The following is a 27869-nucleotide window of genomic DNA, read 5'->3' as shown; positions in this document are numbered from 1 at the left end:
TGAATTATGCGCAGGAAAAAAATATAATAATTTGGCTACCTTCATAACATCAAGCAAGGAAATAATTAGATGAGTTTTTATATTTATCATATTTTTCCTTGTTTTGAACTCTTCTTGTAGTTTATATCAGGTCAAGGTTTTACAGTGTTGAAGTGAATATTCGGAGGATTATCAGCTGCTGGACTGCAGGGGGCAGCATGGGATTGTACGTAAAACATCAGGTTTGATTAATCCAACAGATTTTTTTTCATCATCAAATGTAAATTACTACATATACCCGCAAACTATTGTGATATTATTCCTTATCCTAAAACTAAAGTGTTTCATTTTTTGTTATTTACATAAATGCACATTTACAGCTTTTCACCTTGTTCTGAAAAATTCAATTCAATTCAATTTTATTTGTATAGCCCAAAATCACAACAACAGTCGTCTCGATGGGCTTCGAAGTAAAACATGAAATCAAAAGGATCACGAATACAAAGAGTTCAATAGAAAAATACTAAAATGAACTAACAAACTGACTAAGCTATACTGGCATCCCTGCCCTTAGACCCCCCTTCGCGGTAAGGAAAAACTCCCAAAAAAACCGGATTCCGGAAAAAACGAAGAAACCTCAGGGGTGCCCACATGAAGGAGGGATCCTCCCCCAGGACGGACAGGCGATTTACCAGAACTCTTAGAGAAGAATTAACTTATCTAAATCTACAACTACATATATAAAAGTCCAGCAGACGAGCTTTATCCAGCCGTGGTTGTGGGGACAGTCAAAGGCGCGAGTCGAGCCGGAGACAGGAACCACAGCCAGGTGTAGGAGCAGGAGCAGAGACGAGGTACTCGGTCAGGCACAGAGCAGAGACGAGCCAGAGATGAGCCAGAGGCAGGATCCACAGCCAGGTGTAGGAGCAGGAGCAAAGGCGAGGTAAACGGTCAGGAACTGGAGCACGGATGAGCCAACTGGAGTCTGGAAGCACTCCCACTCCCCAGGAGGGGAGAGGAAAAGAGGGACAATACATGAATCGCACTGCACCAAACAGAGGCATGGAGAACTAAATAATAAATTATGATCAAGAATAGAGGAGAGGAAGGGTAGAAGTAAAAAAGGAAAGAGGACAGAACCCCAGTGCACCATAGTTACCCCAGCTTCAACTTCTAGCAGCCTTTTAAAAGAAATAGTTTTTATTAAGTTTAATTTAAACAAACTAACATTAAGTTAAATAATCTCTGAATACTAACTAGTCTGACAATAAGCCTGTCCAAAGAGGAACGTTTTCAGTCTAGCTTTGAATGTAGAAACTGTGTCGGCCTCTCTTACATGAGCTGGGAGTTTATTCCATAAGACAGGGGCTTGGTGGCTAAACGCTCTACCTCCAACCGTACTTTTACTAATTCTAGGAACCACAAGCAGTCCTGCATTTTGCGAGCGAAGTGTTCTGATTGGTTGGTAAGGGACTATGAGGTCCTTAATATAGGACGGGGCCATTCCATGTAAGGCCTTATAGGTTAACAGGAGGATCTTGAACTTAATTCTAGAATCAACTGGGAGCCAATGGAGCGAAACTAACACAGGAGTGATGTGATCTCTTCTGCTGGTTCCAGCTAACAATCTAGCAGCTGCGTTCTGAACAAGCTGGAGACTTCTTAAGGAACTCTTAGGACACGCTGCTAACAAGGAGTTACAGTAATCCAGCCTCGACGTAACAAATGCATGGATGAGTTTTTCAGCATCACTCTTAGAAAGTATATTTCTGATCTTAGCAATATTCCGCAGGTGAAAAAAGGCAGTTCTACATGCCTGAGATATGTGAGCCTTAAATGATAAATCCTGGTCAAGTAAAACCCCAAGGTTTCTAACTGTGGAATTGGGGGCTATACTTATACCATCCAGGGAGACTATCTGAGCAGACAGAGCATCTCTGAGGTTTTTAGGACCAAGTATAATGACCTCAGTTTTTTCTGGGTTCAAGAGGAGGTAATTAATTGTCATCCAGGTCTTGATGTCACTGATGCAGGCGTTCAGTTTCTCTATCTGGTCATTCTGGTCAGGCTTCATGGATAAATACAACTGCGTATCGTCGGCATAACAATGAAAATTAATGCTGTGTTTCCTGATTATGTTTCCTAGGGGTAACATATAAAGCGTAAACAGGATCGGTCCCAAGACTGAGCCCTGTGGGACTCCATAGTTGACTCGAGTCAACTATGACTAAAAAGTGCCGTACCTCACATTCGTCAACATGTTTCGCAAACCCCAAAAAAGAAAGAATATACATTTTAAAAGGTAAATCATGTACCCCTAGTTTCCATAATTGTGGTACATGATATTTGGATTCATTCATTCATCTTTTAAACCCGTTTGTCACTTTTGGGGTCACGGGGCTGCTGGAGCCTATCCCGGCCACTCGTGTGCAAGAGCAGGGGACATCCTGGACAGGTCGTCAGTCCGTCGCAGGGCCAAAAGTCACACATCCATGCACTCTCACATTCATACCAAGAGACAATTTAGAGTAACCAGTTAACCTATGAAGCATGTTCTTGGATGGTGGGAGGAAGCTGGAGTACCTGGAGAAAACCCACGCATGCAGGGTGAGAACATGCAAACTCCACACAGAAAGGGCTCCACAGTGGCGCTGTGGTTACCTCTCTTGATTCACAGCAAGCAAGAAGACCCCTGGTTCAAGTCCCAGCTGGGGGACCTGAAACAACACCAATGGTGGACCTTTCTGTATGGATATTTTACTTAAAGGAAAAATACTCCAATCCTATTTTTATTAGACACATATACATATCCAAGCTCTGCTTTCAAGTGCTGTAAATATCAGCAACACCAGAATACAAAAGTATTTGTGTAACATAGAAAGAAATGTAATAAATATTACAGTGGAAACATGTTCTTATGCAAAAAAGCATAAACAGTAAAAGGGAAAGTATTTGGTTGTTGGGCAATATGAGAAAATGTGTGTTTTGTCCAATAATTCAAGAGCGTGTCCAGCAGCTGTAAATGAAGTAGTAACACTGTATTGTCATAGTTGCTAATGCTTCTCTAAAATCAGAACAGGCTTAAAATGCTAGAATGCTCCTCCTGCACACTTGATAAACATCTTGGCTGATATCCAGTTTGCCGTTGTAGTCCCACTCAGCCAAAGTGAGCAAACGAGTCCTCCATGTTCAGACCCAAACTGTTGAGGTGTTCTCTGATGGTTTCTCCTACAAGACGACAACACCGATTTGTTAAATGTTTCTGACAGTACATTTCTGTTGTTCTGTTGCTCTGGGAGAATCTCTTAAACTTGACCTTCTGTTGTTGAATATACGTCACAGCGTCATGCACTGTGACAAAAATATGTTGAGGATTCATGTGGCTCATTAGGCCGCTCGATGTCATGATCTTCAAGACATTCTCTGATGGGACAGAAATGCTGCTGTAAGTTTTTATTTGTCAGGAAATAAATTATGCTAAACAGTGTCAAAAAAACTGTAGAGAGAAAAACATTTTCATAAAACCTTACCATTGCAGTTTGCCAAATACACAGAAACGCCAATGTTCTGGCATTGGGTGCACATCTGAAAAAAATGAGAACAGAAATCAAAGGGCATTGAGAAAGGGGGAAGCGTTTGTAGAGGTGTAATCTTGTCCTTTTCTTTGCAGACTAACCTGTGTGAAGAGCCTTGCTCCAGCAACATCAATGAATATGACACTGCTGCAATCTATCAGAACAGCCTCCAGATCGCTTTCTGATGCTTCTGCTTAGAAACAAAAAACTTTTGCCTTAGCAGAACAAGAAAATCAGAAACGGAGTGATCTAGCTCGATAAAAAGCTTTTCGGACCTGATTTAAAGAAGTCACTCACAGAGGAAAATGACGTATTTGCAATACCCCTCTCCTAAAGAGAAAGATCAAGAAAATATATAGTTATTTTAGTTTTGATTTACATTTTAGTTGAAGATACTGAGTGATTGCAAAGTGGTACCACGGTGCAGATGACTGTCTCACTCTCTTGCTTCTCCAAGGCTTTCTTGGCTTTCTCCCTCCTGCGGATCTTCTCCGGTGTCAGACCCAACAGTTTACTCATTTGTTCCCTGAAGAAGCTTCGGTTGCCATAGTAAATGGGGCCATTGTAAGTCAGGATCTTCACTCCAGGCACTTCATAGCACTATAGGAGATACAGTATGGTTAAAAGCTGCACTTTTCCTCAAATAGTATAAAGATTAGAAGTCATTTCTGGAATAAGAGACTGGAAATGTTCCTTAAAGTTAAAACAAAAGAATAGTTTTTATTTATTATTACAATGAAAAACCAATAAAAAAAAATCTTACCTTATTATGGTTCTCCAAAGGTCTGTATATTTCTGTGTTGCTGGCGCGTCCGAGAACTGAGCAAGCAACCCTGTTAAATAATTATCATCAACAATAAAACTGACACAAATCACGAAAAATGTCATGCCTGTAACTTTTTCTTTTTTATGCTTGAATGTTAAAAATTATTCCAGAAGTGTAAAGTATCCTCTCTGGAATAATGATTGCTTCATTCTACAATAGCTGCAGTGCAGATGGACAGAAACACATACCTTTGTGTGCGACAAATGATTGTCATCATAGAGAAAACCACTCCGATGGCCAGACCAAGGTCTACATTGAGGACCACCACGGACAACCAGGTAACAATCCAGACCATCTGCACAGACACCATTGCAATAATGTGTTGCTATTTTAAGTTTCAAGCTATTCAAGAAGCAGGTTGGTGTCATTCTTAATGTTAGAATGAGAGCAAAAGTTCAGTAAATATTTTTGCCTGATGTTCTATGGGCTCCAAATCTGATTAAAAAATGTCAAGTGGCTAAATTCTTATTTGAAATTATGCCTGAATAAACCTTACAGTTACTTAAAGATTGACATCTCCCCTTTACTAACAAACCTGCAAAAATCTAAATAATTAAAAAACTCAAAGACCATCACTTCTCTTTTAACACTTATTTCAGCATCTGTGCTGCGGGTCCTTACAAAATCAAGCTTGCTGATTCTCCACAGTTCCGGTAGGTCTTGGAACTGCAGGAGCATTTGCCTGAGGCTTGTTACGTTGATGCATGCCAAAACTGCCTGAGGAGAGACAAAAGCATGAGTGAAAAGGCCTTTTCTCCCCCGTAGTGCGTTCACAGATCTACACACATGAGCACACCTTGGGCAGGAAGTAGAAGAGCGGTCCAATCAGCAGCAGGACAACAAGGACAACCAGACTGGTGAACAAACCACAGAGCTGCAGGAAGAGGCATGTTAGTATACAGACTGTGGTCAAACATAAATATGATTTTGTCTCTGTTTTGAGTAGCGAAATTAGTTTACAGTGACAGTTTTTATCCTCAACTTTGTTAAGCATCATTCCAAGTACCTGTGTGTGTCCTCCAGCACTCTCTAGTATGTTAGTGGTGGCCAGAGTGGCTGAGCTGGGGAAGCAGGTGAAAAAGGCAGACACAGCGTTGGAGATCCCATGGGCCAGCAGCTCCTAAAAATATTTTTTTTTACAGATTTATCCCCAAATGATGAAAAAGTTGAAAAATCCAACTTGTATGAATCAAGAATCCAGGACATTGCTGGATTATACCTGGTTAGGTTGAATAGAATAACCATGTTTATCAGCATAGATCATAGCCAGGGAGACAGACAGAGCATATCCAACGAGGGTGATTGCTACTGTGTCTCCAGCAATGGCAGGGAAAGTGTTGATGGCAGGAAGTTGAGGCCTTGGAAAGCTGAAAGATGGACAAATGAGTAAACAAATATGTCTCAGCACCGATTTCACTTTTAGTTTCCATTAGTGATCATGTAAGCAAGTAGTTTTACCCAGCAGGAATATCCCCAACAATCTCAATGTTGTAGATAGAATCCAGGGAAGAAGCATACACTACACACGTAGCAATAATCACCTGGACAGAGGAGTAAACACACTGGTAGTGATATTAATGCACCTCAGCTGCTTCAGAAAGCTGCCGACTCACGGTGAGGATCTCCACGGGGATGGGCGTACGAAGACGATGCCGAAATCGCACGTTGATTTCCTTTACAGGAACCAGGACAGCCAGGGAGACCAGTGAGATGATGAGCTCCGCTGTGTTAGTGTGAGGCAGGTTCTCCATCACTGACACCAACGTCTGAGCACACAAACCGGCGACAAGACTCTTTAGCAATCTCTTTCGGATCAACCTCCAACTTGCAAAACTCTGATCACCTTGAAGAAGGAGAAGTTTCCGGTGTGGCGAGGGAGCCGCAGCCCCAGCATGCTTTGCAGCTGGGAGATGGTCACATGAAAGGCAGCAGCACTGATGAAAGCCTTCACTATCGGCTCTGACAAATAGGTGGAGAGGAAGCCCAGATGAAGGGCAAACATGCAGATCTAAAGGGGACAGGAAGAACAGGAAGTCTGATGCTACTAGCACAGAAAAATCTACCTCTAGATAGATATTTTGAACGAGGTTTAACAATTTATTTTAACAACAATTCAATTCATATCATAATTTGTGGTCGCTGATACGATTAGTTCATTTTGAACAATCCCCTTCACTGACCTAAAATCAACCAAGGACATCCTTAGCCAAAAATTCAACCAGAGTGACTCAGAGATAAATACCTGAACAGTGCAGGGGAAGTTTTCCTTGTAAGATAATCAAGAGTAAATTAAATGTATACAAACTAACAAGTAAACAAGAAATAATTGCAACTATTTTTAGTCTTATTCTACTGCACAGTATGGTCACATGTCATTGAAAATTCAAAGTGTTTCCACACACTGGACTGGAATGATGGCTTGATCATTATTTGGCGTCATCACGTGTGTGTTGTATGCTGTGATGGTACTTGCTTGTTTTAAGGTTACCTTAAAATAAATCTGCCATTTCTCAATCCAAATGATATTTTCCAGAATCAATGTAATCGATTTATTTCATTTTTTAAATTATTTTATAATGGTATAGCTCGTTTCGATTAACAACCTGCCTCAAACAGATCGATCTGGAATCTAAATCTATTCTTCGATTAGATGATTCACCCCCTAACATTTTGTGTTTCTGCATGCGCGTTACCATGAAGATCCCAGAGAGAAGTGCTACAGCTGAGGCCACTCCAATCCTCTGAGCCTCAAATCCTGCTGCTTCAGGTGAGCTTGAGTTCATCTCAAGAGGAGTGGGAACCAACTGCTCCACTACAGAGCCGGTCATGAGACTCACCACAGCAAAGGTGCCTGAAAAGTCAACGTCTCCTCAGTGACAGCGGTGGAGAGAACAGCAGGAAAATGCATACATTTGGACCTCTGTCATTTATTTCTACATGGAGAAATAAAAGCAAACCAATGTGTGTGGCCTCACCTGTGGACACATGGTGACCTGTGCCAAAGATCATGTATAGGACCACAGGGAAGAAGGAGGTGTACAGACCGAATATTGGAGCCACAGATGTGAGCAGAGCAAACGCCATACCTGTTCAGACCAAACCATGTATTTATGTATCGTATCAAATATTTATTGTTATTATTATTAATAATAATAATAATAATAATAATAATAATAATAATAATAATAATAATAATAATAATAATAATAATAATGAACCCCTGACTGTACCTTGAGGAATATGAAGAATCCCCACAGTCAGTCCAGCTATAGTGTCTCCTAAAATCCATTTCCTCAGCTTGTACCTCGGCAGCCACCTAAAAATGGGGACTCTCTCCCTCAGCAGGTGAAGGAAGGCCTCCCTGGAACACCTGCACCTCCCGGCCAGCCTGTCCCGGAGCCTCACTCCTCCACCTGTGTCCTCTTCGGAGCCGTAAGCCTGCTTGAAGCGGTCCTCCGTGAAAATGTCCCGGTACACGGCCACGGAAGCGCTCATGCTGTCCCCCCTTCAGAGCTGCCGACTCGACTCAGGTGATTTCCACATGGATTACATTTATAGCAGACTCTGCCCTGAACTAAGGAGCCATTGTATTTTCCTGCGCGGAGACTCTCCAGCCAATGACATGGCTCACATATCAACTTTTTTTCTACAGTATAAAGCAACTTTTTTTTTTTTAACATCTTTGAGCTGCCACAAGTTCGGTGCTTCACTTATATCCTGCACAGATCCCCGGGGTCCTAATGCTAAAAGTGTTTTTCAGACAAGTCATCTAATCTGGTGTCCTTCTCCCCTAATCCCTCCCTCAAACAAACTCAGATGTGTATAGACTAGGGAGACTAGGAGGATGCAGAGTAGAGACAATGTGCTGCACTGTGAAATGCCCACACAGATCAAAGTGGTATTGTTGGTGTAACCTCAGAGCTTGTCTGTTCATTTCCGAGTGGGATGGATGTCTGTCATGGGTGGGTGTTTAAACTGTGTAGTCAAAGGGAAAAGGCTTGATAGCCGTGCAGTTTTGTGTAACTCAATCACACATGAAGCCTGGTTGAATGATCAAACTACACCTCATCCTTGATCAGAAATGATCTGTGATGACAGATGTCCTTTGTTGGAGAGGAAGATGTTTGTGTGTTTGTACTACAAGAAAGCTGCGTGTTGAACGTGAAAAGAAAGCCAGTGTTGCACTGTGGAGCATCAGTCAAAGGAAATAGACATTTTTTTCTGGTTCAGACTCTGCTTTTGATTGAATAACTTCCCTTTTATTTGGTATGTCTCTCATCCAGCAAGACTACGTGAGGAAAAGCAGGCAGTGCCCCTCTTTTAAGTATTCACAACGGACAACACCCAAGTTTTTTCGGTGTGGATGGACCAAAACATTCAATGAATGGGGTCATGGGTGTAGGCTGAGAAATCAAAAAACACAATATCTCAGTTAGAGGCACTCCAGAGGATTGTGAGTGTTTACTGGGACATTGTTGTGTACATTTGAATTTCCATTTAAGGTTGTGCACAAAAACCAAGATGACCTCCAAAGAAGAATCATAACATCACTTCGTTCAGGTTTCCAATCAAAATAAGGTGCAAAAAGAAGCAGACACTATAAAAAGCATACTAAGGTGATGCATTTGCAAGGATAATGCAAAGGTAGAGTGTTTGACCTCTACATAAAGGACTGAAGTTTTGGTTGCTGCCCATGTGTTGAAGTGTCCTTTGGGATTTCTAAAGTGGTAGTAAAACGCAATCAAAATATTAACCATTTAGCACATTTGTGGCTAGAGTTAGATCATTTTATGAATTACAAGAATAAATCAAATTGAATTCTGAGGTTTTTGACTAATAATTGTTTAGAATTTGTTTTAGTAAAAGGTTGAAAAATAAAATAAAATTGCAACATCATACCATGCTAAGACTTTGCGAGAAACCACTTCAACTGAAGTGGTTGAGTAAAGTTAAGTAAAAGAATGCAACACATAAGGTTGTCCAAATTAAATTAAATTAAATTAGTAAAAAAAAAGGATTGAATCGGTAGCAGCTCAAAATTTCAATGATCAATCTACGTTCACACCGTCTTTTGCAACGCATGTTCAAGCGGCCACTTTCAATAAAATGCATTAATGAGAGTATATGCGCATTTCGGGCTTCTGCGTTCAAAACTCTTGCGCTCACCTGTAGCTATGCAAGTTCCCACGACCGTTTTCGGGCTATTTGTACAAAATGCATGGCCATTGAATAAGCGTTGAAACCAGGTCGAACTGAGACCTATCAGGGACACAGATTTGGTATTGACGTATGGATGGCGTCCTTTTTAATTCACGGGGATGCCAACCGTTTGAAAATTGATCATGGAGAAGAAATTAATAATTGCAGTTTATTAATTAAAGGGCACAAATTCTTTCATACATGGGAAAAGAAGCCTGGAGAAGATTTACAAGATTTGTCCCACTTTGTCATTTTGCACCAAGCCTCTTCCAACTGTAGGTGCCAGAACATGTGGCAGTAAAAAAAGTAACAAAAAATCAAGAAAAAGGAGCCCCTCCCTGCTTGTCCAGTGTGGAAACCATGGACTGAATGCACGTTCAAGGACTCACATCTAGCATGATCTCAAATGTGGCTCACATGTCTGCTGAGTTCATCGCTTCATTTTGACTTTGGAAAAAGATTAACCAAGGTTTTTCTGTTTTCTTTTTTTGTGAAAAATGTTCTATTTAGATTCTTTTCCCAAAATGATTTTTGTTGATGCTTCCCAATTCTTTGCCTTTCATTATAATTACATTTACTCACAGCAAGAAGGCCCCCAGTTCAAGTCCCGGCTGGGGGACCTGAAACAGAACACCAATGGGGAACCTTTCTGTGGGGAGTTTGCATGTTCTCCCCGTGTATGCGTGGGTTTTCTCCTGGGACTCCGGCTTCCTCCCACCGTCCAAAAACAGGCTTCATAGGTTAATTGGTCACTCTAAATTGAGGTGTGAATGTGAGTGTGAATGGGTGTGTGATTGTGACCCTGCGACAGACTGGCGACCTGTCCGGGGTGTCCCCTGCCTTCACCTGAAAGTGGCCGGAAAAGGCCCCGTGACCCCAAAAGGGATAACATGGATTAGAAGATGAATGAATATTTTGTTTTATTTGAGGTCTTTATTAGAGGCCTGCTGACCCAAAGTTCACACCGTAGAATGTAGAGATAAATAATATGTTCAAACTCTTTTAACTAATTTAGGAGGTATTGACCATTAGATTATTTATATTAACTGTTTAACAAAACATTTTTGGGGAATTTTGATGTTATAGATGTGAGTCTGCCTCACTGCTTGGTTTCACATCATCTCAGAGGACACTCTTTAGCAGAGAGGGGCTGATTGGTGTTCCCTCACACATATCAGTTTTCTGAAATAAATAGATAATAGCTGGCTCCAGGCTGTTCATTTGGAAATCTAAAAAGGAAAACATCGGCGAGTTTGCGCCTAATCTTCCCTTTGCTGTCTTTTCTCCTTGAAAGTCCAAGGATGTGTTGCTGATGCAAAGGACTGCATGCACTGTTGCTGATAAATTACTGCCTTCTAATTTAAAAGAAACAAACTAAGATCCACGAGGAGACTTGTTTTTGTTCTTGAGTCATATTCCTAGAATTTCTGTATCTCATGTGGTGGTGGGGGGTGGGGGGGGGGGTGCAGTGATATAAGGGACTTCCTTCAAACGGCAGGAATGTGGCCCATTGTGTTGATTAGCTCCAGAGGATTTATAAACACACCAACGGAGTGATGTGTCTGCAGACTGTTTAAACAAGATATTAATCTGTGGTTTTAGGAACAATGCTTTCAATGGAAAAGGATATGGAGAGTCAACCCTAAACTAGATAAACCACCCCCCTTGCACTTTCATAACAGACAGTTGGTCAAGTGTTCATGTTGTGCAATGAAAGTACCTGAGAAAAACACTAAAGCTACAAGCTCAAGGCTGTTTTTAATCAGGTGGCCCTGAAATGAGTTAAGATCAGTGTACACCTATGAGAACACAAGACATCTGATACCAAAACTGTTTTGCATGCAGATGTAGGGCAAACGATCCAGTGAAATGCTTTCAGGGTTAGGGTACAAGCCCACGTTCTGCAATTATTAATTTCTTCTCCATGATCAATTTTACAAACAGTTGGCATCTCCGTGACTTAAAAAAGAAGGATGCACTTTTCCAAGCCAGAACAGCATCTTCACATTGTGCAGCTTCATAGTCACTACAGTGCTCTTCTGCTTTCCCATTTTGGTGTCTCGAGCAAAGACGTGTTTTAAGCACAAAGAAGGAGTACAGAGGACTTCAATTACCCTAAGAACTGTCTTGACCTGCTCATTTAAATGTTAGTGTTACTTTTTTTGAAAGTTTCATTTTGGTGTTTCTACTCTTCAACACATTAAAACACTTCAACATAACAATACTCAACCTAAACATTTTGAAAAATATAAGCTTTTTAAGGGAGTTTGGTATTGTATGGTGGTTAGTCCTGTGGCCTCACAGCAAAAAGGTCACAGCTCAAAATCTCTGTTGGGTCCATTACATGTGGAGTTTCCACGTCCAACCCAAATGCAGTCGCTTTTCTCTGGGCTTTCAAAAAAAACATGCTTCACATAATGAATGAATGAATGAATGCATGAATGAATACATCTTTATTTCTATAGCACTTTCCAACTCCATCAGGGTGCCTAAAGGTTTTACAACATTAAGAGAGATAAAAAGAAAATGTTAAAAATGCGAAAGACATTTTTTTTTAAAACAATAAATTGAGCAAACAAATTTAATTGCACAAATTAAGATACATTTTCATCAAACAATAGCAAAAAATTACAAAAGGCAACAAAATAGATGGAAGACAGATAAGAATTCCTTATTACAAGTAAAATTTAAAGAAGGTACCACTTCTTGTGGCATTTTAGTGTTTAGGTCGTGCACAGTTCTGAAGGAATATTAATCTACAACTGGCTGCCGGCAATGGAAAAAAAATCACTGTTACCCCAGTTACAACAAAATTTGTGAGCAATATTGAAGCTATCCAGCCATACAGTTTGATCCAGATGCCAGCTCAGACGAGGAAAACAAAGATGTACATGGATCTATTTGTCTACAAGTGGATTCATCAGAATGTAGCTGAACAGGAAGCTTGTGGCCTGGGAATTGTAGTTTGTACGTAAACAACTACAAGCCTTTTTAAACTTTATTTTTTCATCTGCTTCCAATTCGTAACAATATGAATAAAGAACTAGTCAGAATAGCAAATTTAAGCCTAACTTTCTTTATATAGGTCCTCCATCATTAGAGAAATGCTACAAGAACCTGTTCAAATCACCAAAAACACAATTTTAATTTGAGTAGGTCTTTAAACTTCACGCAGTGCAGGGTGTCGGGAAGAAATATTCATATTTTATAGTAAGAAAACACTTTTCTAAATTGTAGTTCTCTGTATTTCTCTCGCTGTATCTTCAAGCCCTGCATGACCTCACCTTTTTTGAATTTTAATGTATCATCCATATGCGCAACCAGTGTTGCTTCTGTAGTATTTATTTGTATTTTCAATGTTTAAATTGTGGATGTTTTATAAGAAACACAAAAGAAACAGTTATAGAAGTTTGTACTGGATATTGAGAGGCTTCTCCAATGTGTTTGGCATCACACCACACAGTCTGTCTGTCCTCTCTGCATTTACATTAATTGCATTAGAAGAAGATCCCATCCACTACGTCCCCCTGAATGTGTGCCCTAATTTTACCAGTTCTTTTAATTATTGTCTTTCTGAGAGAGTCTCCAGTTACTTTGTGGCCTACAGTTCCTGCAATTGTTCTTTATCTCTTTAATGGGATGTCTGCCCCGACCCTCAATAGAATGCTTTTCTGGAAGTGACCTTGTCTATGAGGTGACTGCTGGAAGTCAGGTCTCTCCTCTCCCAGCCCTTTCCGTTTTTCTGCACCTCTCAATCACTGTCTCCATACAATCAAATGGTTAAAGTTTTATTCAATTACCCCTCACATAAACACATGACACTTTGAATTTCTTTTTTTTTTTACATGATTATAAACTTTGTGGGATAAAGAAAATCAGGAAATTATCAAAAGGGGCTTTGATGAGCCATTTCTTAATCTTCTTAGAAGGAAAAAAGTTGCTCGTCGTTGCATTGTACCCGTTTGTCATTGTCATTGCAACTGTTTTTTTAAAGATTTGTCTGAACTTGGCTTCTACCGCCTCATGACCTCTGAGTCAGGGAAGCAGTTTGTTAGGCATCAAAAAATTGTTTTTCACAAAGGGGTCTTTAGTTGCGTGAGTACAGGAGACGTCGGAATTAGTGGCGAATATCCTGTTCATTCCCAATGAACACCTTCTGACCTCAACCACACCTAACCAAGTCAGGTCCATTCATCAAACATCTGGGTCGTGCATCTCCTGGGCGGGTACCCGCATACATCCTCAGGCTCCCAAAGGGCTGACATCTGACTGCGTGCACACGAAGCATCCTTCGTTAGCTGCGTACTCATTAAGGCAACAACAAAGAGGAGGACTTAACGATGTTGTGTGTTTCAGACCGTGTTGTGCACATAATCAAAATTAAACTCCCATTAGATTAAAGCAGACATGAACCAGCGCACAGTAATGGTTACGTCTCCTGGAATCAGGCTTTGAATAGCAATTTCTTTTTTCTTTGCTCATCCATGTTGGTAATCAGGTAAAACAAAAGAGGCGTAATAGGTCAGTGTCTCCTTTCAGGAGCCCTCGCTCGTCTCTGCTGATTGTCACTGTTCTGACTTGCTTCTGGGCCACACATGAGAGAATAGAACATTCTTGTACATTCAGCAGCTTTTCTTTTATTATGTCGGCATTAACAATAAACATTTTCCTGCAATTGTTTCTGAAGTGAGGAGATGTTTGGTTGTAGTCTTCATTGTGCCTTTATTTTAACAAATGTTTGCACTTTATCACAGAATAACATATTAGGTAAATAGTGCGGCTAAGGTGTTTGGACACACACACAGCTCGGGCTGACTAAAGGGTCTGGTTGTGGGATGTGTCATTTCCCAGCCAGTGCCAGACCATTGTCCAGCTGAAGTACAGAGCGGCGACACAGCCTTGAACTGCACTGTGAGCGCCGCCACAGCATTGTCTGCTTCAGCTCAACATTTCTTTCAACTCCAAATTCACGTTCAGCTGCAGGGCACTCAGAGCAGTCCAAACCTCTGTTGACATTTGAGACTTTAAGCAGAGCACTAAAGACAGCAAACTAGAAAGCAGAAAAAATGATTTTGTCTTTTGAAACATGCAAGTACATTTCTGCATAGATGTCTTTATTTTGTGCCTTTTCTTTAAAAAAAAAAAGAAGAAAATGCACCAAGTGGGTTTAGCCACAGTGTTAAAGAGAGTTGATTTTGCGTTGATTCACTGAAGTGACTCCAGCATTTCATCCTATGAGTGGGACTCTGTTAAAGTGGGTCCTTGAGAATCAGCAGAGCAGCAAGTTTCCTTAAGGTAGCTTTTTTTCTCAAAGCGCTCAGTTTGTTAGTTAGCTTTTCTTTTTTGATAGTTTCTTTTATTCAATTCAATTCAGTTTTATTCATACAGCCCAATATTACAAGACAGCTATTTCAATGATTATACAAAACAATGGCTGATTGCTAAACTAAACTAAACAGACTAAGCTAAACTGAGCATCTGTGCCCTTAGACCCCCTTCTCAGTTAGGAAAAACTCCTAAAAAAACAGATTCCAGGAAAAAAAAGAAGAAACCTCAGAGATGTCCACGTGAAGGAGGGGTCCTCTCCCAGGACGGACAGACGATGTACCAGAACTCTTAGAGAAGAATTAGCTTATCTAACTCTATAACAACATGTTTGAAGAGTGTAGCAGATGGGCCTCATCCAGATGGAGTTGGGGGACGGCTGGAGGCGAGAGACGAGGTCCATGACCAAGGACAGGATCACAGATAAACCAACTGGAATATGGAATCACTCCCGCTCTCCCAGAGGGGAGTGGGAAAGAGGGACAACAAATGAATCGCACTGCACCAAGCAGAGGCATGGAGAACTAAATGATAAATAGATGATTAAAGAGAGGAGAAGTAGATGAGAATAGAGGACAGAACTCTGCTGCACCACACTTTCTCCAGCTTCTAACTTCTAGCAGCCTAACAACTAATTGCTATTGTTAATAAATTTAATTCAAACACGTTAATAGTAAGTTGCATGCATATTTTTAGCATAACAATATTGATACAATATAGTGTCGATTTAAGCAGGGGGAATCCTAAAATAAAATTATATCACATTTTACACACAATGGATGATTTTAAGCAAAACACTGTTAAAGTTTCAGTTAAGTGTATGCCAACCACTGTGTCATTTCTGATCTGATCTGCTTTACAAACACATGAAGTAACCTCAACAAACATAAGATAAGACCTTAGAACAGATCAAACATCATTTCTTCTTTGTGACTCATAGAAAAATGCTTCCATTCAAAGCAATAGCGGGGTCAAATGTAAATTATTCAATGGCCTGCAGGTGCAACCCACTACCATCTTTTCACCTCTTTATCTGTCCTTAGTGGCTGAGCAGCTGCTTCAGGCCCCTCACTCTTCCGTTCTGGTCAGCTCTACCCTAGTCAGAGCTGCACATCACAAATTCATGAAACACATTTTTTTCAACGTCAAAGGTCAACAAACCTTAGGTTGTGGTTGTAAACTTTACATTGTGTGAATTTTTGTAAAGCGAAGCTTGAACAAGTTTTTTCCCCCCCCATATTTTTGCAAAATTTTGAAAATTGGCATATTTTACATTTTTCAAAAAAATGTCCAAGCTTTAGGTCCTGCAACCATTCAATGATAATTTCAAACCTTTCTTGCATATGCTGAACACATATATTTTGATTTATTTCTTTTTTTTGAACCCCATAACAAGTTTTTGTCCTATTCTTTTTTTTTTTTTGACAGACTCGCTCAGGGAACGGGGCAGCTCACCAAGCCCAAATTTTATTTTCACCGGGTACTAGGCGCATGCAAATTTTGGTGAGTTCTAGAGCATGTGGCGGGGGGCAAATTTCCTCTCAAAAGCAAAGTAAGAAAGAGAAATTGCTAAATCAATATGGTCCTTGCAGTCCAGGACTGTTTTAGGTCATAATAAAAACCGCACAGACTTGCAGGAATGTAATTCCATCACGTCACCAATGATGTGCTGACCCTGTTTTTCATTTTGGTTTTCATATTTTGTGTTTATGACAAAAAATACCAGATAGAAATGAGAATTTTAACAAAGAAAATGACTGAACTGAAAGGTTTTAGGCATACATGGTTACTGTTTGGCAACGGAAGCTACCCTGAGAGTTCACATAGGGCAGCTGCAGCACACTGCTAGTGCAGCAAGGTGGAGCTTTGTTACATGTACATGCTGAACCAAACCGTCTGCATATTGAAAAAGACCCTCCTACTAATGTGTGCAATCCCTCATGCAGCTGCATCTGAAACTTATGATCGCAATGAAACATGAAAGAGGGGCTTTGTTTTACTTCACATTTCAAGCAGCATTAGGTTTGTTTTCTAAGCACGACCTGTATCCATGAATGTTTTCAATGTTAACACTTCTCATTTCTTCATCTTCTCTTTTCTTTCCTCTTACTTCTCTTTAGCCCTCAATGACTTTAACCTTGCTCCCATGCTCATTTTGAAGAATCAAAAGGCGCCCGTGCTCTGGCTGGGTGGTTACACGCTTCTCATTTCCTCCTCTGCTCTCCAACCATTTAGCACTGGTGTGCTCCATCAGGGCTGAGCAGACCCCGGGGAGCCCACCAGAAGCCTCCACAAGCGCTCACCGCCACTTCCTGCTCATTTAAGTGAGCCCGTGGAATGGAGAACTATTGTCCTCGTTGTTATCTGGTGGCCCCACTCTACAGAGGGACAATGCTGAAAGCCTGCCACCCCTCCTCCTCAGCTGCTATTTTTAAAGCTCTCTTGAGATTATTCATTCATTTAGCAGTTAATTCGTTCATTCCTAATTCTATATACAAACACAAATGCACATTTTCTGGCCACACAGGTCTACGTCCAGAAAAGTAACTACATTCTCAAGCTTAGATCCAGTCGTGAAGCATTTTGCACATTTGAAGTTTCAACGACCCAAAAGAGCAGGACAGTTATAAAAACAGCAGAGCAAATCAAAAGAGAGCATACTTTTTTCATATAAAAAATGTTCTTAAAAATAACTTCTATTCTTACATTAGGAATGGATGTGCTGTATTAAAATCAAATTTGTTTGACTCTCACAGTGGCTGAAGCAGATACCCCACCATCAATGCAATTAGCACTAAAAACAACACATCAAAGAAAGTGATGTGGGTTTGCAGCTGATCAGTGTGAGAATATACCATAGGGAAGAGTGGACATTGACATTTTTGTAACAATATGACAATATGATACAAGTTTGTTATGCTTTTTATCAGTACCTTAAAATTACAGGAGAAAAAAATAGAAATCAGAACATTTATCTTAAAAGTTCCATCACTTTTCTCTTCTGATTTTTTGGGTTAATAATTTAAAATTATTTTCTGGCATAAAATATAATTTCCTGTAATCTCAAAGGACAGTTGGAATAACTACAAGAATTTATCAGCAAGCGATGCAGCTGAAGTTATTGTTTTACTGCTGTGAAAGCAAAACATAACACAACAAAACATAACTCAACTTTTAAATGCCTGTTCTTCTCAAAATTTTACTGCCAAAAATAAAAAAGTTAGATACTTTTATTTAATATTTCAGTCCAAAAATTATAACCTTAAACTGTGCTCTTAAATGTATACTTTAAAAGCACTTTGTAGTCTACAGAAAAAGGAGTGCATTCATTGTTGAATCCAAGAAATTATTCAAAAAGCCTAAATATTTATTTTATCAACAGATTTTTATTTTTCACGTAGAAGCAAAATGCCAGTCTTGAAGGGTAGGAATCTGCTATTTTAGGCTTTTTATGTGGCGCAAAAAGGATTTTTTAAAACAAAGACATGTATCATTCATCTCTTAAGATGACAGGAATCTTTTTCTAGCTGTTTTTAGTGGAGCTAAAATATATTTCAGTCAGAGAAAACCAGTGACTGCAGTACGTGAAGAAGCATGGCAGTAGCGCCCTCTTGTGTAGATGCTTGGAAACGCAGAAGCAAGCATGTCCGTCTTTTGTTTGGAAAATGTTCTGTTTTTGTCACTTTTAAATTAATTTTTCTCTCTCACATTTATTAAGGAACTTTTGCGTCACACACACAGAATTTGGGGGGGATTCCTATAGAGACACCATTGTATGCTCTGCATCAAAGAGAGATTTGTCAAAGGAGCTTTGGTGTGCTGTGATATCACCAACATCAGTCAGGATTACCTGTGCAGGTGGTTAGAACTAGCAGGGAGGGGAGGGGGCTGTAAGTGAGTGGACTCTTTGCCTTCTCTAATTTCAGAGACTTCTGACCAAACAGGAAGGCTTGCAACCGTAGAAGGAAATGAATCAGAAAGGAGTCTTGTAAGGCCTGCTTTGAGCAATTCTTTCTTCAATATAAATATAAGGCTATATGGCATCTCAATAGTGATATTATATTTTAGTATAGTATATTTTATAAATTTACTTAATGTCCTATGTGTTTTACCCTTTTACTTCACACATATGTGTCATCCTCGTCGTTACTCATTAAATAAAAATATTATTTATCACCATAAACCAGCTTTGGGTGTATTTTTTGAAGGGTTTGCTAATGTTATGGGACAGATAGAAAGGAATTTTTTTGTTTGAAAAAATATTAACTTTGAGTGTGACTTTTTAAAGTTGAAAAGGGAGTCTAGTGGGGATGCCACAACTCTGTTTAAAATCGAACCGGATGTCACACCATTGAACTGCATCATGGGAAATGTGTATCGTTGACATGTGCTAAATTTAAGGATTTATTATTTAATGTTTTATTAAATTACCCAAGACTTAGGTTTTTCTTCATTGCTTCTGTTCTTGTTAGTAAATTAAAAATATTGTTTTTCTAAATATATCTATTTTTGATTTATTTAAACGTTTTACAAGCAATGTGAGGATTAGTCCTTTGAGATGGCACATCTGGTTTTCGATGGGTTCCTCCTTTTAGATTTATAATAAAAAAAGGTGATAAAGTAGAATTAAGAACAAACAAATAACGAAAAACAGACAAAAAAAAAAATACAATTTATAATACAGCTCAGGTATTTAACCAACACAAATATACACACATGCACACACACGCACACAAAAGCTCTCACTTTTACCTCTCATCGCAATACAGTTTTACAGAACATATGCAATCAAAACACAGAACATAAATGATATTTAAATATCCTAAGAAGGCCTGTTATGTCCAGCCTTCATCACCGGGCTTGTGTATCCATAGCCTGAAAATATGGAAGAACATCCAGTTTGGTAGTGAGTCTACATGATTTTTAATTAGATCATTTATTTCATTTATTAATACAAAACAGAAAGTTGAAGTTAAATAAAAGTTGCATCAACTCAATTTATCGTAGTGATTCAGGACAAAAAATTTAATAAAAAATGTTTTAATTGAACTAAAAAAAGGTTGAAATTGGCAAAATAGCTCTACCTCGTTTTAATTTAACAATAAGTTAAATTTAACTTTAAAAATTTCCAGTCAAAGTATTATGACACTGTATTGATAGTTGCATCTTTAAAGTAGAATCTTTTGGTGAAGACATTGTGATGGTGAGGACTAATGTCTTCATATCTGAAAAATGTCTTACTGGGATCAGCCTGCATAGGAATTTATTTTTACGTTTATTTTAAACTTTGGGTGACTATTTAACATTGGAACAGAACATTCAATGTGTTTATTTCACCGTTGAAATTCACATATACTGTTCATCCCCTTTCTTTGTCAATCAGGGTGTTCCTCCTTACTTTTGTGATTGTTTTTTAATCAGGCACTTCACAAATTGTTGTTGGTATGTTAAAGATAACTCATGAAACCAGGCAAGCTACTCGATTAGACATAATCATTAAGACATCATCAATTATCAAACATCAGTTGTTGTTTTGCCTTGTGTTAATTTGTTTTTTGTTTTGTTTTGTTATTATTATTAATACAACTTATTAAAATAGTTCCGCATGAAACAATAGATCATAAAGATAGCTGTAAATTCTACTGTCCATGTTTAACTTTAAGAAAAAATAAAGCAATTTTCTTTTTGTTTAAGCTGTCGCTGTGCACTTTTTGTTTGTTTTTTTATTTTATGAACAAAACCTTTGCAGAACCAAACACTTACAACATACAGTACATTCTAAAGGATCACAGTGTCAGTAAAGATCTTGTAGTCTTGACTGTTCTGTTAATTGCATCTTTTAAAAAAGAGCTTGTACTTTCATATGGAGCTAAACCAGCAATTTGCTGCCTGACTGATGGGCAACTTGTAGCATCAATAGCAATCTTTTTAGCTTTAAAATTAGCTATATTATTAGTTTTAAAGCTGTCTGCATTTGCTCCATATTGATGCATGAACAAATCTTTATTTACTGCCATTTTCTTTCTTCAAATACCTCATTATTACTATTCTAAACATTATGACTGTTCTTTTCGCTGATGCGATTGCTGACATTTGTTTCATTTCAGCCTTTAAAGTTTGGTTAGGCTGTCCTGATAGAGCAAATTATGATTGGACGGAACTGCAAAATAATATTAAGGAATACAGGACTTAGATTTATTTTATTTGCAAGATTTATTACAAAAAGATAAAAAGCATCAAAATTCAGGCATGTTTAAGGCCTTCCTTTAAATGTTAAACTTGCTGTTTTCTCTAAGAAGTAAATGGAGGCAATAAATTAACAATATATAAGAAAATTACACGGAGAATGAAAAAGATTGCCCTTCAAACAACTAAAGAAACGCTGTAAGTAAAACTCATTCAACCGTCAAGATTTCTGTGCTTTTTTTCTCCCTTTTTTCGTAGATCAAGCAATGGCAAAAAGTTGAATATTTCTGCCTCTTTGATCTGCACGCACAAGTGAGAGTTCATTTCCATTTTTGATTTTTTTTTTTCTCTTCCTTTCTGTAAGAGTGCCAGCATCAAGATTTACCTTGGTGTGCAAATGTGCTGGAATAGGTTAAAAGGAAATCTCGCTGCTCTCTCAAAGCACAAGTGCAGATGTTATGAAGTTAATTAAAAATTTAGCAATTCGTTTCTCCCGTCCCAATTTAGACTGCATCAAATGGAAGAAAACAGACAGAAAAATGACTTATGAGAGAGCTTGGTACAGTCAGTGTTTTCACATGTGACACAAAAAAGGAGCAACAACCTTATGAAGAAAAAGCTCAAGATGATACACAACTACCGTTCTTTTTGTGTCTTTTTATGTATCACGAGGACAAGAATGACAGAAACAGTATAGATTCAAAAAACTTTATGTGATGTTTATCACTTTTGCTTTATGATTTTGCTTATTCTGGTCCAAATCCACATGTTCTGTGGGATTTTACTCAAAGATCTGAAATGAGTCGACACAATTCTCACAGCCTGTTTCATTTAGAAGACAACAGCGACAAACATTCAGCCTTCCCCCTCCGCCATCTCCCCAACAGCTAACCTAGCTTTATCCGTGTTTACTGCAGTTGCGTCAGTATGTTGACATAGGCCCCATATCTTCTCCTCCAACTCTTCCATCTCCTCCCAGATAATAGTGCCATCCGCAGAAAGGATGTCAAGTCTCAAGATGCTGCCCACCCCTCTCCACTCCCTCCTGAGTGGATGCTGCTCCAGGAGGGTAGCAGAGGGAGGGTGGAGCGGCGGTGTCTGCACAGGTGCTGCAGCTGCATTCGTTCATAATTCCTTTCTGTGTGGAGACGGCTCAGTGTTAGCCTCTATGCACTGTCTCCCCCCCATGGGACCCCTCCTCTACTGAGTGATATTACAAGCGGCAGCCGTACGCCTCTGATCTACATGCGCTGGGCTCCCTCCTGGTCCTGAGTGAATAGCGCTTGACTTGTTCAATTTGTTTAGAAGCCGCGTTCGATGCTTTGAAGCCACACATTTTAGCATAAATCATAACCTGTCTCCTTGCTCACAACTGCTTTGAAATGCAACATCTGTTTTTGAATCCCCTGCTTTACAATTAGTTAAGCAACATCAATAGAATGACTCTCTATAATTTTTCTTGATAATGAACTCCCATGGACACACACAAGGGCAACAGTGGTGGGCCCACTGGACGTATGAAGGCCAAAGAAGGATCAATCTTCATCAATCTCACTGTGCTGAGACACCGAACGTCCTAAAGTTTGTCAGCATGTTCTGTGAGCAATCAGACGCACGTGTTAAATTAGGTTACCCTCCACGGTAACCTACTTAGGAAGTGTCATGGTTGTGGGGCATGTTACCGGGCCGTGTTGTTTACTCTTTCATCACACTCTTCAGGATCCCTGTTTGTAGGTTTGTTTTGTAAAGCACAGCCTTCTGTTCAGCTGTGGGAAAGTGCGGAATCAAAACCTGGGAGAGCGGGCGAGTGTTGACATTGATAAGCTCGCCCTGTCACTCTCCGTTTGTCTGAATGACACTGATGCTCAGGTTGGATCTCTGGAGGAAGTAGTACATACACAGAAACCAGGTGCACATAAGGCTTGCTGCTGCAGCTTGTGGCATAGAACCAAAAGTCTTTTCACTCCAACTTTGCTCAATGAAGTTTATGCTCCTCAAACCTGTAGTTATTGCGGCAAATGAAAGAACACACACAGATATGTGCTGTGACTGTTTGATAAACTGTGCCAAAGTTAAAACTCTCCAAAATCCATCAGTTAGAGCGCTCTCATCAAGTGCATTAAGAATTCTTTTTGCCGGTTGAGACGGAAAATAACAATCCCAAAGATTTTATTTTCAAAGGCAAGCATTTGATCAGTAGTCATCAATTAAACTTACCGAGGTGCAAATTACACCACAAGGATTAGATGAAAGAGCCTCTGTGTCATTTCCTCCCCTCCTCCTCAAAGCTTGGCTTGATTCGCGGCACACACAAACAGCAGGCTGATCCCTGGCATGGCGGTGACAGGGTGACACTTCCCCTCACATTACGCAGGCTGAGCTGACTGAGGGGCTTAACAGATAGTGGCATCACAGGCGTATATTTACAAATAAATCTACAGCTCTGGTTGTGTGGCACTCCTCTGCACACGTAGCCCTTGTATCACTGCTCCTGCTTTGCATTTCAGCTGGAGCCCTGCCACATTACTTGGTTGCCATATTGACATCAGTGTGTCTTCACAGATGGCACAAGGACTTCCTGGTGCTATATCAGTGAAAGAGGATCCTTGATCCTTTTTTTGATTTAGAAACAGAAGAAGAGAATCTGCATTGTTGGTAATTGGTATGTCGTATAGTCATCAACTACTTGTGTTCCAACAGGGAACTGCTTTTACCAACATCTGTGTGACAAGTACTCATTTCCCTCAGTCCTCAAAAAAATCTATAACTGCAATTGACAGAAATCTCTGTACTTGAATACCAAATATACTTTGATGGATCTGAATGATACTCCCATGTGTTTCAGCAAATTATTTACCCATGTTTTTCTTCACATGAACATGTTTGTATATGGCTCTCAGATGATGCTCCTATTCTTTCATTTCTCCTTTTGTCTTTTCTTTTTTATTATTCATTCGCTGTGGCGTTGTAGAGACAGGCAGTTGTAGGGAATTCATCTTTTTAGGGAATTTGCACAGAGAGTCCTATGAATAAACAATTCCTTTTTTCCCGGTAAATTAGTTATCATCAATTTTAAATGCTATGCCAGGGAACAGAATTACCATAAACCCATTGTGCTCAAAAAGGGATGCAGGAGTGGATGAAACTTTAACTGGAAATTCACATAGGCTGAAAGGAAGACGATAGTTGTACTGATGACTTAATCGTGTCGTCGTGTGGTTTGCAATTTGGACTCCAGGAAACCAGAAATATTAACTTTGATGATATATACATAAATATATCATTTTTTTAAAAACCAAAAGAAAACTGATATTCTCAGCACTGTGCTTGTCTTTAAAAGGCAAATACATGACCTGCTGTGAAACAAAAAATGTTGTCTTTACAGATGTGGAAGTTACAATAAAAGCAGCGTTGGAAATGTGTCGTAAACGTAAAATGGAATTTAGTTTGCACAATTTAAATTCAGCAAAAAGGGAGAGATTACATAAGCATTATAAGAGTAAACGTGATCATGTACATGTGCATGTGGATCCACATAAATGGAGATGCATCTCCTTTTATTTTTAGATCTGTTTATTCTTTCAATCAAGACACGACCAATGATCTACATACATATAGATGCATTTTTGTTTGTTTGTCTTCTTTAGTTTTTTGTTTTTTTGATTGCTTGAAACAAACCAATACCAAATCCAAGTTGCACCACAGTTAAAGAGCAGAAACCTGCAGTTGGCATGTTTTGTTAAAATGTATTTTTATGGCTCCTCTAGCTCCCAGTAGACACAGCAACCATCCTTAAAGATTACTTTAGCATGTTGCAAATTTGGAAATTTGTAAAAGAAAATGAAGACAAAGAAAATAAAAAGTTTGATTGTGTTCTTGGATTTGTTTTTTTTTTAAATTATAGATCCTAGCAATGTTTTGTGTTGTTCCCTTGTCAGGCACTTTTTTTTTTTAACTTGTCCTGTCCAACAGCTGGGCAGACAGATGAGAGCTGAGGGCCTCTTGTGTTGGACATATTTTACTTTAACAGTAGGGGTTATTAATCTTCAGACAAACCAGAGGTATGACTGAATAAACCCCTTTTGTAATTGAGGCCAAACTTTATTAATTTCAATTATGTTTGAAAATCTTTGGTGTTGGACCGGACGGAAAAGGAAAGGGGGAAGAAGAGAGAGGGACGTTAGAGAGGGGGGGGGGGGGGGGGGTGATAGTGGGAGGGGGGGGGATAAGACCATGAAGCAGCATAGAGCAGACAAGTTTACTGGTTGTTTATCATTACGGCAAGGCTCAAATGTAGTACAAAAAGGGCGGGGCCCGTCCACACACACTGAAATGTTATCAACACACCTGCTAGCTGCAAAAAATGTCCGCATGTCAACATGTACACAAAACAGATAGTGTTCACACACGCATACCTATGCCTTTAAACCAACTAGTGTGAGATCTTTCATTCATTCAATCATGCAAACTTTTAGTGCAAAGGTGAGCTAACACCTGTGCTCAGGTGAGTGTTTATGTTCTTCTAAAATGGACGGTGGAATGTGAAAAGAAGGAGGAGGAGCGCCCAGCCACCCCCACACCCAGACCCCCGCCGCAGCAGCAGCCGCAGCCGGAACCCCCCAACGCCACACGGCAGCAGGCAGGGGACAACCGCCACCCAGGCCAGGACCAGCAGGACCGCCGCGAGGCCCCTAGAGCCAGAGAGCAGGGAAGCACGGGGGAAAGAGAGCGGCGCCCCAGCCCAACCAGGAGAAAAGCCCCCCCGCCGCACCGGAAGAGCCCAACGCAGGGCCCCACCCGAGAACCCAAAGTGCCTTGTCAGGCACTTTGGGTTCAAGTTACCGTCAGTGTATTTAAATCTTCACGGTCAGGTCATTTGCTTTGTCACCCTTTTCTTTTTCCATTGGGGTTTTTGTCACGTTCTGGAATTTTTTAATGTTTATGTTTTCTGCCACCAAGCCTGGTCTCCTGCATATTGGGTTCTACACCACCAGTTCCTGACAGAACCAATAAAGAGGGTGAAACTAATGAGAAGGTGTCATCAAAACTGGAGACACCATTTGCAGGGCAAATGTGGAAAATGCAAATTTATTTTAACAGACAAGAAAAAACACTTGACCCAACTTACATCTGTATCCAGAAAACACAAAATGAAGAGCTTGAAATGTTAGTCAAACTGAAGAATGACAGTCATTGATTATTTCTATGCCCTCCGATAAGAAGCGCTTCCTGTAGAATCTTCAAAGCTGAAAACTCGGTGTTTGAATTGTTAAAATGATTGTAAATAGTCATAAAAGTAAATTTGACAGATTATCTCTGTGCTCCTTCGTCACAGCGATATTTTTTGCCATACCTGAAACACAAAAACATCTGAGATCTCCTCTGTTGAAGTGTGGGTGAGGATCTGTGGATCCTATCACCTGAGAATCTCTTTAATATTTGTCAACATTTGTTTTCTATAATGACAGTCACAGTTTTAAAAAGCTGAAGCAAAATCCCTCAGCAGCACATTACCTTTGTAGAGTTAAAACCATCTCGGTTGTTTTTTGTAAAACACTTCTGCAGAGGTGAGTGAAGCCGTGATTTCTCAAAGCCATTTCTTTTACTGTACTTCACAAACCCCCCTTTCTCCCCTGGATCTTACTCTCTTTCCACTCTCCCCTTTCCTCTTTCGTCTTTTGGAGTAAGGGTGCATGTCGAGTGATTGTTGAATTGAAATATTGATGTAGAGTATCAAAGCGTGGCGTAGCACTCCTGTGTTTCCAGAACTAACCACGAAGCGCTTTGATCAGATACTCCTGTGATCTGACTTCTGAAGTTGTTAAGAGTGCTGGAAAACAAAATGCAAACAAACTTCAAGTGCTCTTGGTATTGATAAAAGTTTTCTTTGACAAGTGGAGATGTGTGCTGTCTGCCTGTGTCTCCCCAAGACTGGAGGTTTTGGGGTTTTCATACATGCTAATGGACATGAGATGAGGGAATTATTATAGTTTTCTGTTTCTCTCACACCTTACCATGCAGATCATAGTAGACTGGTGGGAATCCCTACACAGTGGAATAGTAGTAATTACAGTACGGTAGTTCTATGATTTGTGTAAATTAAACTCCTATTTTGAGTTTTGGAATTTCATTTAAATTCTATGTCAAAATGAAGATTTGAATGGAGACACATGCAAACATGAGCACCTTAAAAGAGTATTAAAACTAAGAAGGTAAAGATCGATTAATCGTCTTGGATCATTCTGGAGATATAGATACTTTATTATTCCAAGTGAGTTAATGAGGTGAGATATTTCTTCAAGGTTCACCACTTCTCTGTCATGTTTTACAATGCTGCATGTGCACACTCACCGGCCACTTTAATAGGAACACCTTGCTAGTACCTGGTTGGACCCCCTTTTGCCTTCAGAACTGCTTTAATCCTTAGTGGCATAGATTCATCAACTTTCTGGAAACATTCTTCAAAGAGCTTAGTCCATATTGACATAGGTAGCCATCAGAAGATGGGTACACTGTGGTCATAAAGGGATGGACATGGTCAGCAAAAATACTCAGGCAGTCTGTGAAACCCCTGATACAAGGTAGCAGGGATCCATGCTTTCATGATGTTGATGCCAAATTCTGACCCTACCATCCGATTGTCACAGCAGAATTCGAGACTCATCAGGAAACATTTTTCCAAACTTCTGTTTTTCAATTTTTAGTGAACCTCTGTGAATTGTAACTTTAGTTTCCTGTTCTTAGCCGACAAAAGTGGCACCTGGTGTGGTCTTCGACCA

General features: G+C 39.7%; 1 protein-coding gene across 3 annotated transcripts; it reads right to left on the bottom strand.

Annotated features, from left to right (window-relative positions):
- Window positions 1–2750: 2750 nt before the first annotated feature.
- slc26a10 (solute carrier family 26 member 10) lies at window positions 2751–8026 on the bottom strand. Of its 3 annotated transcripts, none has more exons than XR_013657517.1 (18): window positions 7611–8026; window positions 7356–7466; window positions 7074–7231; window positions 6224–6388; window positions 5994–6146; window positions 5839–5921; window positions 5600–5747; window positions 5387–5500; window positions 5177–5254; window positions 5002–5097; window positions 4569–4675; window positions 4318–4387; window positions 3972–4154; window positions 3852–3884; window positions 3656–3747; window positions 3510–3564; window positions 3296–3402; window positions 2751–3207 (listed from the first exon to the last, which is right to left on the bottom strand). XR_013657517.1 is itself a non-coding variant. In XM_023956593.2 (18 exons), the coding sequence occupies exons 1-18, from the start codon at window positions 7873–7875 to the stop codon at window positions 3169–3171; spliced, it is 2079 nt and encodes a 692-aa protein (XP_023812361.1). In that variant the 5' UTR covers window positions 7876–8026; the 3' UTR covers window positions 2751–3168. The 3 variants fall into 3 exon arrangements, 2 of the variants coding, with proteins under 2 accessions (XP_023812361.1, XP_020560302.2); XM_023956593.2 differs by having other exon boundaries at window positions 3830–3884; XM_020704643.3 differs by having other exon boundaries at window positions 3656–3744; window positions 3830–3884.
- Window positions 8027–27869: the final 19843 nt, after the last annotated feature.

Source organism: Oryzias latipes, chromosome 7, assembly GCF_053564925.1.
Source record: "Oryzias latipes strain Hd-rR chromosome 7, Olatipes_Hd-rR_3.1".
NCBI lineage: Eukaryota > Metazoa > Chordata > Actinopteri > Beloniformes > Adrianichthyidae > Oryzias > Oryzias latipes.
Note: the sequence above shows the minus strand (reverse complement) of the source record. Positions and strands in the feature narration are given on the sequence as shown.